Raw genomic sequence first — 13,379 nt, 5'->3', positions numbered from 1 at the left:
CTTTTGTTTTAGAGCATATTGTAAGGCATCGATCACTTTTGTTTTTTGTCTTATTTTTTCCCTTTTAATTTTAAGCATTAACTACGTTACAAATGAGGTCCTATAAATATGTGTCAAATTTTCAGATGGTTTGTCCTCCTGGAAGTGGTATTATGGCGTATTGCGATATTGGGATTGTTGCAGCCGGTTCTCGCCGTGATGGTCGCCGTGCTGTTGTGCCCCATTGCTGCCTTTATACTGCTCATTGGTGAGTTTTGGTTAACAAGTAGGATACACAAGGCAACCGTGGGTGACGAAATCGGGTTGGATAGGCCCTGTCGTACTTACCTGAACCAGTACTCAAGAATGGACAAGTTAAGAGTACCCAGTCCCGACGAGTATGGATGGTGAACGTCATTAAAGTGGATGAAGTGAGAGAGGAATGTCAGGACAGTAGGAAGTGGAAATTCTCGTCTCTGCCTTCTGGAAAAGGGCGTAGGTCATATAGATGTCGCAGTAAGTAGTTAAATCAGAGAGTCAATTGAATCTCTAGACAGTTAATTAAAAATCGATATTCAATCAAGTCGCTAAAGTTCAGACAAACGTTCCCAGGCAACAAGCCTAACCTAACCTAACCATTTTCAATAAAGCAAAACAAGGAATTTCCTAGCTCTGTTCTTCACACCCAAATAACAATAAGAAATGAAAAAATCATGGCGGAGTTTTGTTTTACATTGTTAATCAACACGCTGGCTTTCGGTCAGACAGATAGTTAAACGTTTTCTAATCAGCTTTATATGAATCAAAATCCTAGCGACTTGATTGAATATCGACATTTAACTAACTGTCCAGAGAGAGAGAGCGTCCAGAGATTTAATTAACTCTCTGATTTAACTACTGCGACATAGACATAACATTAATTACTAACGAAACACAAAATAATAATAAAATCATTCAATAATCAATAAATCAGGAAAAATAACAAAAAAATATGAAAAGAGGTTGTAACTAGCCCTGGTACAGTATTATGTGCAGACGTGTTCCATAGCGCTGGTCATTTTACCAGAGACCACAACACAACTAAATAAATAATAATTACGAAACCCTCCCCATTATGTATACTATATCTGTTTTTTTTAAACAGTCTAGAGATGTTGTCCTGCTAATTTCCATTACAATGATCTATTAACACATTCAAATTAAACGCGATAATTATGTATACATTGTCATATGTCAACTTCAACTTCCACAGACCCATACAGATTATACATAAAGAAATATTTTTTTTGTCTAATGTTGCCATAGGTTCTAATAAAGGCTACAATATTTTATTTAAAACCTCTTGAATATGAATTAGTGTAAATTGTATAGTTAATTAAAATCAGAGTTACCATAATATCTATGAATCAGATGCTGAAAATTGTTTCCACTTTTTCCCGTAATTTAGATCGTCAAAGTTAAATCTAAATTTCGCCGTCAAATCAATTTTTCTGTATGAAGTTTGACATCTTTGACAGCGCTCAATGCTGTGACTTGTTTTTAACAGCCTTAAAAAATTGTTGTTTTTCTGTTTGTTTTATTTGTTCTTGGGTAAGTTTTAATAATTTGTTGTATGTAATAGGTGGGGTGGGATGGTGGAGTATCCGCGGAGTCTGGGAGCGGGCTTCCTGGCATTGGGTCATTGTTAGAGGGGCGCGGGTGCCCGCTCACGACTCTGCCTTTTGTACGCGCGTCGCTGGACCCGGATTCCATGCGCCTGCGTCTTATCAGATCACGTAAGATGCACGTCATATATGATATTCATCTATATTGTGAGTTATAAGATTTAGGCATGTAAATATAATTTTTTTAATGTTTTTTTTTGTGGGATAATCGGTGTAGGTATTTTGATGTTCTATCGAATTAGTTGTAACTGTTAATGTAAAATGTAGAGTTAAATTAGATTATTATCTATAAATATCCTTCACAAATAAAGCATTATTTAAACCAAATGTAAAGTTTACAATAGAAAAAGGTATACTCTTTAATCCAAAGCCAGACATGTACCAGACCCTGTCTGTTTTGCGTATGGCGGGTCATGACCGGCAAACCTCGGAAGAGAGCTAGTTTTGTCAGTGTACTTATTAAGGATACTTATGGGTAGGTCTTCTAAGGAAGGATCTGAGGCGAAAGTCACAACATGGCGAGGCGCGACTCACGCGAGTGACACATACATATCTGTAATGATAGAATATGATATGGGAAATAAATAAGCCTTTATAACTTTTTACGAAAAAATCCATAATTGACAATTTTTGCGTATGATGTCTGCAGTTTTCAAAAATATGTAAAATCCCGATTTTGCCAATTTTTCTTTTACGCATCGCTCATATTTTTCTCTATCGGACTATCCAACACAAAGGAGAATCCTATCTCTTCCGTTAGAGTGTAATACAGATTAAGCTAATGGGTCTAAAATTATTATTCCAGTGCCGCACAAGCCCTAGCGGCGGTATGCGCACGCGCAGAATGCGAACAACTAAACGCGTGGGGTTCGCAATTGGAAGCCGCGGTTGAACGACCGTTGAGGGACTACCGTCATTTCGTGGACGCCTGTTTTGGACCATTTTCCGTTCAAATTGCGAAGGTAATTGTTATAAAATAAGAATTCCAAGTTATGAGCTCGATACTAGAACGTTATTTTTATTTTTGTATCATTTATTTTTTCAGACAGGAGCCTACAAGCAGTTAGAGAAGGAATGTAGCGAGCTGGTGGCTTCTGGTCGTGAGAAGTTGGCAGCTCGACGCCGGGATCTCGCCCTTGGACTAAGTGACGCAGCGAGGGCGAGGGTCAGGATGCCTGCGCAGGAGTTGAGGGTTCGTCCTACTATATATTTTTTTAACATCTGGGGATTGGAAACTGCCTTGCCGGCCTTTAAAGTAGTTATAATCTCTTCTCTTGAAGTTTCCTAAGTTGTGTTTTTGAAACACCTGGAATGGCAGTTGAGAAAGTGGTGATGCGCGGCAAGAAGTCGTAGAAACACCAGACGTCCAGGGAGAATGGGTGACGTCCAATGATGAAAGTTAGCCGCAGTTTATGCGAAGACTTCTTCGGAACACTCCCCATGATATATGCGATAGAAGATGCAGAGAGAGCCTACATCTTTACGCAGTGCCAAAGGATCAAGCTGATCAGAAAGATCAAGGTCATTGACGATTCTAGCCCCTCTGCATTGGATACTGTCAAAAGGAAGAAGCTGGTATTGGGGAGCACCTACCTAGAAGTGTGATCAGTGGTCCGTGTGGGGCCGGATATGCGCTTTTTAATAGGACTTAGAGATTAAGAAGATACCAAGGGTAACCATTCGATTGTCGAGACTTAGGGTGGTATTCAGAAACGAAACTCCCGTATGCCGATGTCCACTTTTAACATACGGGGGGGGGGGGTCACATTAGCGCTAAATCTTATTTTCGAGTTTGCTTAGCTTACTCTTATATCTAAAACCAGTTTTCGACATTCCAGAGTGGGTTGCTCTCAAGTTTATTGTTAATTAAAATTTATGTAAAAAAATGTCTGAGATTCCAACCCAGAGTTGTATTATTACTTTTAGACACGTATTTTAAAATTTCAATAAAATCTAGTTTCAAGAGCTGTAAAAACAATTTTTTTTTCTGTGTGAAGTTTGACATATTTGACAGCGCTCAAGACAATATTGTGACTTGATAGCAATCGGATCGTAGTTTCTGAGATAAATTAAAAATTTTCATATGTATAGTATATATAAGCTAATTTTTTTTCAGAAAGCGATACACGCGTCAGCCCTTGAGTTGGCCCGTATGTTTGGCCACGCGGCTCGTGCTGAAGAATGGTGGACCGCGAGGGGACTGGAATTAGGCGACTGGCACGCCTTGGCCGCTAATACGCTCGTGGAGGTATTGAACTAAGCTTTTTCGGGTTAATCGAGACATTTTTGGCTTCCTATTTGATATTTAGTTGTAAATGACTCTAAAACGTTTCAATAAGTGTTAATATTTGTAAGTAATAAATTTCTCATTTAAATAAGGTGTTCGATGCCGAAATCCTAGTTGCACTGGAAGAGGGTGAGGCGCGCCTGTCACTAGATGCAGGTCCGGGCGTGAACACGTGGGCAGGGCGCTGTGCCAGAGACCACGCCCCGCCTGACGTTCTCGCTGAGAGAGACGATTGGGGCATTGCGCCTGGTGAGCTCACTAATTATATTATATAAGATATTTGATGAACATTATACAAAATGCAGTGAAATTAATTGGCGGATCTTTACGTCAATCACATTCGCAAATTCCCAAAATTTGTTGGAATTATTATTTAAAAGAAGTAATAAATAGGATGGTATTATTGTTTAAAAGTATAGGGTCCCAGGCCCCAAGGGGTCCCACCGGCCCATTCTGGATCTTTGTGCTTAGCTTAAATTACACCTTTATAGAGGTTAGCTTTAGTGAGAAAGTAAAACGAAAGTCGTAACGTTATCGCGTTCTGTTCTATTGTGATTGGTCAATCTAATACGCGACATAATACTTCCTGTCCGTTTGACCTGTCTTTTGTTTTACGTTTTAAGAAAGACGTTTGATGACGTATCGCGTGTCTTTATATATAATAGCTAAAACTTACTTGTTTTTATCCGTGTTGTGTTTTTTTTTTCATTCTGTTAACGTATTATTGTTTAGCTTAATTTTATTTATTATATATATAAATAAATATCTTTATTGAATTTCTATTAATTCTTCTTACTTTCGTAAGGTTTTATAAATATTTTTGAACACAAACACAAAATAACTTTATCCATATCTAAAACCTTAACTTCTGAGGTTAGATTGATTCTAAATTTATATTTACTACCAGTTCGCAAGTCAAGGGCGTAGATACAGTTCTTGCCAGTTCTAGAAGCAAGAAATTCTCCGCCGCTCCGATTAGGATCATTTAAATAATCGTCTAATTTATAAAAAGCTTTATTGACACTTTCGCCGAGTCCTTGTTATATTCCTATATAATTGCTATTTATATATGTACATTGTATATATGCGGATACTTGGCGGACCCTTTGACATCGATTTGATTTTATGAAGCAAGAATTTGTTTAATTATATTTATCTTCTGTATTATTGATTATTTATGTTACTTTAGGTATGTGGGGAGAATGGGGCGGGTCAGCTCTTCCGCGAGTGCCAGCGCCATCATTGGAAGCGAGTGCGTTTAGCCCCCGCGCCCCTCACTTGCCTCCAGTGCCACACCCTGCCACTGTAGCCCTAGTACTACATAATAGGTACCTTATTGTATTTATGAATAGCTAAAATAATAATTATAAACTTGTTCCCAAGAAATAATTAAAATACCAACTTTCAAATACACTAAGAAAAATTGCATTGGAGACATTACTATTGTAAAATAGTATTAAACCGTAATTATTGATTATTGGAACTAAGCAGTTTTAACCAATATTTAAACGGTAGAGTTAAATAATTGCCGCGGTTTGAACTATTGTTGTACTGCAAGGCTCTATACCAGGACGCTTTTATTCTTTACTTATGTAAATGACCTTTTGTTGGAAAGCTTCACGGCATGATGAAACATCGTAATTTTTTTAAACGAAATGACATTTAGTATAAAGAATTGATAAAATTGTATAAAAAAACAACAATTTCTTCTATACGCCATTGCAGAGAGTCTGATAACCCAGTACCATTAGAGACAGAACTATGTGTGGAAATACTTCGCGGGCTAGAAGACGCACCCGACTGTGACGATAAAAGAGGTATTTCTTTCTTAGTCTACTCTTCTAGTATTCAGAACTGTGAATATAGAGTAATAAATTTGTATTTATATTTTTTTAACATATTTTGACGTAGTGTAAAAAAATTAAATATTTTATTATGAATAAATAAATATTATGAATTGTCTAATCTTTCAATTTAAAATTCTCGAACTTTTTTAATTAACAAACAAATTACTTTATTTCTTATAGAGGGTGTAGAAAGATACCGCGGTGGTGGGAGCGAGGCTAGCAGCGACAGCAGTGGCTCCATCTCGCCGGATGAGGAACGGCTTCCGGACACGCCTGACTCTGCGCTTTGCAGGTATTGAGACAAACAGATTTTCTACTTATTTAACCGACTTTAAAATTGGTTATTATTTAAATATCTATTTAGGCTTCACGTGTTCTAAGTTCCGTTTGTATGTAATTCACAAATTTCTTGGACAATATTTACCATAAAATTAAAAAGGCCGGCAACGCACTCTGGCATTGAGTGTCCATGGGCGGCGGTATGACTTAAAATCAAGTGAGCCTCCTACCCGTTTGCCTCGTGTACCATAAAAAAAACGTATACGCACGTACGTATGTTACGTTATGTTACGTTACGTTATGTTATGCGAACAAATTTTCTAAAAACCACAGTATTTTTTTGCGCAAATGTATATTTTTCTTAATCATCTAGAATATCTCCAAGCGCAGAGCGCGCGGCGTGTCGTTGGACATTGACGGGTCGAGGTGTTCGCCTGAGGGCGGACTTGGCCAGTCCCGAAGACGTCACGTTGGACATGGACCGACACGGCACGTCCGTCTGACACATGTGACTTATCTGATTGAAAGTAATTAGCGAAATATGACTATCGTAAGTAGAAATCGTTAAATCGAAGTATCGAAACTGTCAACTGAAATTAAATTGAAATTGTTAATTGTCAATCTCAATGCCAATCAAATCGATAAACGACTACTAAAACTATTGTCGACAAAAAACTACACATTAAAATATACTTAAAGGATAACTTCAATTTTCTTGGCTCCAATAACCCGTTTGTTCGTTCTTATATACGTTCGTTCGTTCGTTCTTATATACGTACGTTCGTTCGTTCTTATATACGTACGTTCGTTCGTTCTTATATACGTACGTTCGTTCGTTCTTATATACGTACGTTCGTTCGTTCTTATATACGTTCGTTCGTTCTATCTTACACACGTTCGTTCGTTCTATCTTACACACGTTCGTTCGTTGCTCTAGTAGCCGCTCCTCTGCCCTTCACATAGATCCAATTTTCATTCTTCCTTCACTCTCACCATACCATTGTGGAATGCTCCGCCTGTAGCCGTTCAGACCTCGCAGTAAATATACGTTTAAGAAACAATTCACCACAAACAACTTTACTACACTATCTTTTTTACATCTGTGGTGTCTGAAACTTCTTTTGTGAGTGAGATTTACATACTATAAGTAAATCACGTTGCATAGCAACGACTAATTGTTTGTTGACAAGAACAAAATGACACTTGGCATTTTTTTTTTAAATAATGATCCACAGATGTGTGGATAAGGGTTCCAGCTTAAGGGAATGACACACTTACTTAAATAATTAAGTATGAACATTTAATGGAACCTGATTGCGTTGTTGATTCATGAAATGTGAAAATTATGTAAATAATTTAGAAGCTTAAAATGGCTCAATGTTAAAGAATCTCGATATAACGTAATAAATTCTAAAATTAGTAACGGCTTAAGCATTTATAGGTTAAGATTCAAGAACGCTTTAAGCAGGAATTGATAGTGTTCGATATTTGAATTTCTGACATTGTAAACAGATAAGAATATTTCAATGACAGTGCATAATTTTTTCCAGAGCTATATATCGTTTAAATGTTTCTTTTTATGTATAAAACATTCTCACGCAAAATCTAGTTAACTGAAGTTATAAATAATGTTAAATTTTATTTTATTTTGAATTATCTGAAGTTATTTTTACGATATCAGAAATTCAATTGCAAATATACCTCACAAGTGCACTTGAACAATACAACGAGGTGCACGCTTACGATTAGATTTTATCGGACCATATTTCAATAATTATAATTTTCGACTCCTAATATTAATTGCTTTATTAATATGGGTTAAATATAATATAACAATATAGAAAATTAAAAAAAAAACATCTCTATTGATTTTTAATACAATTTTAATTTGTCCATGGTCCCTTACTAGATGTCGATATAAGCATAATCCTAATTATAAGGTTGTGTTGAGTTGAGTGTGAATAATTAGATATTTTATTTAGTTAAGTTAATGTATGACGCAGCAATTTTTTATTTATTATGTGAGTGCACAAAGGGAAGACCATTTATAACAATCAAATCCATTTTAGTGGTCAATATTTTGGTTTTGGCCTAAACAGAAATTGACATGATATTTAAAATCAATTATATTGATATTAAAGTTCTTTGAGCATTTATTCATTGTAAGTTCCGATTTGTAATACAGTAGAAACAAAATATATCAAAGAACTGGTTAACCGGTAATATTAAATGTTCTGGTCAGTTCGTTCTTAATGTTATACTGTTTATTCGTCAACGTGTAATCATCAATTGTATCTTCGTTTAATGTCGAATTTCATCGCCCCCCACACGGTTTTATGTGAAAAAATTTTTTTGGCGGTAACTGATTTACTTTTGACAAATAACAAATTATCTAGTTTCTACTGTATTATATATATATATATATCTTGTGGGCCTAAACATTTTTGCTATAAGATATCGAATTATAATAGTAAGCTAAATTTTCAATGAGTGCCTATATTTCAATTATTTTAGTAGATTTTAGAATTAAATAAGACTCATCCAGGTAACATACCTTTAGTGTATTTTTGCATTGACATGTGGAATAATGGCAAAAGCATTTTAAGGCCTGAATATAGTTTTTTTGTCTTTTCAAAAGTCTACTTCTCTACCCAAAATCTTCTCGTGTCACGAACGAAATGATTGTAACGGAAATAATTTCAATAATATTTACAAAACCCAGTAAGATAAATTGACTTCTGCCCTTAATCCTCCGAGTCGCCTTAGAATTTAGTGAGCACGTGCGAGCCGGCCAGTGATTGTAGACTGTACAGCACTATTTTATTTATGCACGTTTAACTATTAAGAATAACATTGTTAGGACGGAGAATATTCCGATATTTGCCATCATTATTGACAGTTTTGGTCAATCCATCAAGGTTTATAGCCATGTGACATGTTCTGCATTTGACACGTCAAGAATTTTCATTCAAATATTTGAAATTCCTATTGATTAAAAGTGATCTTTCCGTTTTCAAGCAAATAATGAAATGTACTCAAGTATTGAAATAAATGTATTTAGCCTAGTTATAGTTTTGAAAATACTCAAACCAATCCAAAGAATTGTTGCAATCTGATGACAAGCTTTAGTTAGATTAAAGAGTAATTTTTTTGCTTTATATAATATACCTGATCTAAGATATACATTAAGTGATATATTGGCAGTTTTTTTACTTTAATTTATTGAAAACAGTTTGCAGACATCACACACATAACGCTTTAACACTTAGTCTGCAAATCTGATTAACACACGTTATTATTTTTAATATTAATGTATTTAAATGAATGTATTGTTTATAATTACATGATGAGATATATTGAATGAATGATACCTGTTGTTTTATTTCCTTCTATGGTTGACAACTACGAGGAGGTTTATGGAACTTGTCTTTTGGTATGACATCACTAATTATAGCAAAGATTCTACATTGAATTAACATTCTTTAATAAATATCGCATCCCCAGATCAACACTTTAAGTCAAAAAGGAACTTATTTGAGTAACGACTAAAAACTGTTGTCTCATGTTGAATGAAAGGCTCTTACTAAGCTGTTTAGATATTGTGTGATAAATTAGTATGGCATTAGTTAATTACTGTCAAAAGTTCACATAAAGCGTTAAATCCTGACTTTTCAAGTTAATTCACTGTTGTAAAACTATCGAACCAATAAAATACTGATTGATTCTGAAATAATGCAGTGTAATCCTATCATATTGGTTTATCGTAAATATTCAGCAAAAAATTCTCTGTTTCAATTCCAAGAATATATTTTTTTTAATGTATAATGGCAATAATTTTAACTTTATGCCAGTTTCAAGTAAAAAAGAATATTTATTTACGTTATAGGAGGCAAACAGGCAGGAGGCTCATCTGATGTTAAGTGATACCGCTGCCCATAGACACTCTCATTGCGAGAAGACTCGCAAGTGCGTTGCCGGCCTTTCAAGAATCGGTACGCTCTTTTCTTGAAGGATCCTAAGCTGCAGGTATTAGACCAAAAAACTCTTCTGAATACTCCCCATGTTAAATGCGGTAGAAGATGCAGAAAGACCTAACATCTCTACGCAACGCCAAAGGATCCGCATGTCGTCGTCGACGATTCGAATCGCTCGTTGAACACGGTCAAGGAGCTGGTACTGGGGAGTTCCCGCCCAGAGGTGAGAACAGTTTTCCATGTGGGGCCGAATTTGCGCTTTATTGAGAGTTGCGAGCGGTGGCCCGGATGAAGTACCGTCTCGCCTTGCTGAGAACACCAAGCTTTCTGGAGCTAATTTAGCCTCCCTTTCCAAATGACCGCGAAACTGAACGTCATTCGATATGTCAACGCCCAGTATTCCGATGTTAGTTGGCTTTAAGGAGAGTGTCTTCAAAGAGAGGAGTAGCGACAAAGGGAGTTATGCTAGCGGAAAACGCGCAGACTTGTGTCTTCTTGGGGTTAAATTGGACTAAATTTACTTTCGACTTCAGACACAAGTTTGTTCCTTCATTCATCGACAACAGCCCGAGAAATACCAGCCCGGCCAGTGTAGAAAGTATCCCCAGTGCTGTGGTCCGCATAGCAATGAATGTTGCCGAGCACCAGCATTGACGGGTTTAAGGTCGTTCGATCAAGTTGCATAATTTGCCGTGCCGTGTGCCACACCCGATCGAAGGCTTACGCTATGCCCAAACTTACCGTCAGCGCCTCACCCTTGGCCTCAATTTCCTCTGCCCACCTATGTGTAAGGTATACCAGGAAGCCGTACTGAGAATCGCTAATTAGCTGGTGGCCCTCTAGATACCTCAAGAGCTGGCCGTTAATAATGGTTTTTCATTATTTTGGAAAACAAGGAGGCTATAGCTAATGGACGATAGTTGGACGGATCAGAGCGATCGATATATCTTTAAAACGGTAAATAAAACAAACAAAGTACGAAAATCAGTATGAACTTTTATTATAAGTACGCTGCTTCAGTGTCAGCAGCTATATTATGAACAAAAATAGTCTTATATGTTTGTGGTCGAGACACATAGATAAAAACATAAAAGAAACAGTTTTAAACCAAAAAATAAGCATAGACTCTAAAGTAGTAATAAAACGATGCACAAACTTTAACTTCCTACTTACTTATTACATGTATTAGTATTTGTAAAGTATTTTGTTTTTCTTGCCCACAGCAATTGTGGCTATAGAATATGACATCCACATCATTAGTAGGATTACTTTTTGCAAGTGTCAACTCAATGTAGCAAGGACACAACTCCCGATCTCATTTGCACCACGCTTCGCTTCGGTTTCATTCCAAAAAAATAAACAACATCCTTTGCGTTTAAGTCGCTTACAGTTAGTTCAGACAGTTAATACGCGATTTATCAAAAAAACAGCGGAACTTGCCACTTAGGAACCTGCATAACTGCTTGAAGGTCGTACACTACAACGACATCTTATTTGTTTTTATGAGCCTCCTTTTCCAGTGGCCTGTCTGTTTCTTTCAGGTGGTTTCCTTAATTTTCACGGAACCTAGCCTTGTCTTCACCATCGGCATTTTTATATCTAGCGAAAGGTCACATTGATCCTTCTTTGGAACATAAAATGAAATGTTGAACTCCTCATTTAATATCACACTAAAAGTTGAAGCTGATAAGTTATTTTGCTCACTGAGGTTTTTATAATCTCGATACAAGTCTGCTCAGCATTTTTCGCATGTATCGCTATTATTATCTATCTATATTGATATATTCTCGTGTGGTTTGAGCTCTTAAACTCTTGGACACACAATCTTTTACTTCAGAGTCTATTTTGCGCTGATTCCCATGCTTCCCACGAACATCAGCTTCTATAGCACCATCATCTCTTTTCTTTGAAAGGGTGCCATATTGAAATTGTCACATACGCTCAGTGTAGCCTTAAAAAAACCATCTTCACACCATCTATTTCAAATAATAAGCCCAATTCAAAGCTCTTAATTTTTGAGAAGTGATGTACCTATATTTTGGGGTTTTACTTCTTGGGTATGCCTGACAATGCCTACTCTTCAATATTAATTGAAAATATCCTGCCTTGCCACTTCGTTTATTTCGATTTTACTCGTTTTGCATTTTAACTTACATTTATCGCCACAAGATGGATGGATCTCTTTTCTGGAGTTTCATAAAGAAACATAAGATTTTACCTGTATTGCGCAATGATTAAGCAATCTTTGATTTCCAGGCAGCAGGATTTCCTACTCGTTTTCTTCTTAACTTGGGGTCAGTTAGAGCTGTTGGGACAGGTTCAATGACAGTAGACGTTGAGGGTTCGTGAGTCAAGATCAATTGGAAACATTTTGCGTATCTACTGCAGATGGGCCTGGTCTTTTGGATTCATTATCAGATGAGCTGTTATAGCTGCTGGACCTTGATGACGATGCGCTCGAGTTTGAAGAGGTACTTCAGCAGGAATACGAAGATACTCGTCTAGTAGACGTAATTTTTATCTTTTAGGACAGAGAAAATAGGATCCGTATCATCTATAACTTTCATTACACTGATCAGATGTTATAGACTGTTTTGAAGCTACAATAGGTGATACCTCGAGATCTGATACTGCAACAGGTGATACCACGAGTGCTGATGATGCATTTGAATTTTTTACTTCAAATTCAGAAAAAAATGCCATTCTTCTTTGTTGAGCAGTTGACCCGGCTTGTTTTACCTCCCTGACCCTCCATCATGTACCAAATAACAAAAAAATCCTATTTCATTCACTAATACTGCATTATCTCAAAAAAAATGTTAGATCTTCTTAAAAATAAATTCAAAAATCAATTTTCAAAATAATATATTGCTCTATTTACAGATATTATAAAATTATTTAGATTTACCATCAAAAGTGAATAATTGAACTAATTTCCACCTTTGCAAACAACACTGTACTATTTTGGAATAATTAAAAAAATATAGCATACCTTCGTCACCAATACAGTTGTATTTAGACATACTATCAAAACAGCAGAAACCAGAAATTCACCAACACTGCATTAAAACTAAATAATTCGGAGGAATTTTCTACTTGTATTTAACAATACTTCATTACAGTAGGGCCTCGGTAATCCGGACTCCCGCTTGTTCGGTGATCGCTGTAATCCGGCCGGGCAATGGGATTCGCGGGGAAGGCATGAGCCAATGCGACGCCGTCAGTCAGCTCGCTAACATCATGGCACCACGTAAACATTCTACATTGACAATAAAAGACAAATTGCGGATTATAGAAATGTTAGATAAGGGTGGGATAGGCAGGTCAACAGTAGGCGACATAAAAAAAA

General features: G+C 36.5%; 1 protein-coding gene across 2 annotated transcripts in view; it reads left to right on the top strand.

The window, feature by feature from the left end:
* The window catches only part of LOC123711728, a 32,157-nt gene extending 22,739 nt beyond the window's left edge, over positions 1-9,418 (top strand). Inside the window, exons 14-23 of one of the 2 annotated variants that reach the window (XM_045664451.1) lie at positions 126-247; positions 1,601-1,754; positions 2,449-2,605; positions 2,689-2,835; positions 3,760-3,891; positions 4,023-4,179; positions 5,120-5,258; positions 5,656-5,747; positions 5,958-6,069; positions 6,447-9,418. In XM_045664451.1, the coding sequence (XP_045520407.1) occupies positions 126-247; positions 1,601-1,754; positions 2,449-2,605; positions 2,689-2,835; positions 3,760-3,891; positions 4,023-4,179; positions 5,120-5,258; positions 5,656-5,747; positions 5,958-6,069; positions 6,447-6,591 (1,357 nt within the window). In that variant the 3' untranslated portion in view covers positions 6,592-9,418. Of the gene's footprint in view, positions 1-125; positions 248-1,600; positions 1,755-2,448; positions 2,606-2,688; positions 2,836-3,759; positions 3,892-4,022; positions 4,180-5,119; positions 5,259-5,655; positions 5,748-5,957; positions 6,070-6,429 lie in introns of both variants that reach the window. The other variant, XM_045664452.1, reaches the window with a different exon arrangement.
* Positions 9,419-13,379: the final 3,961 nt, after the last annotated feature.

Source organism: Pieris brassicae, chromosome 7 (assembly GCF_905147105.1).
Source record: "Pieris brassicae chromosome 7, ilPieBrab1.1, whole genome shotgun sequence".
Classification (NCBI taxonomy): domain Eukaryota; kingdom Metazoa; phylum Arthropoda; class Insecta; order Lepidoptera; family Pieridae; genus Pieris; species Pieris brassicae.
The sequence above is the reverse complement of the archived record's forward strand: the minus strand, read 5'-3'. Positions and strand labels throughout refer to the sequence as shown.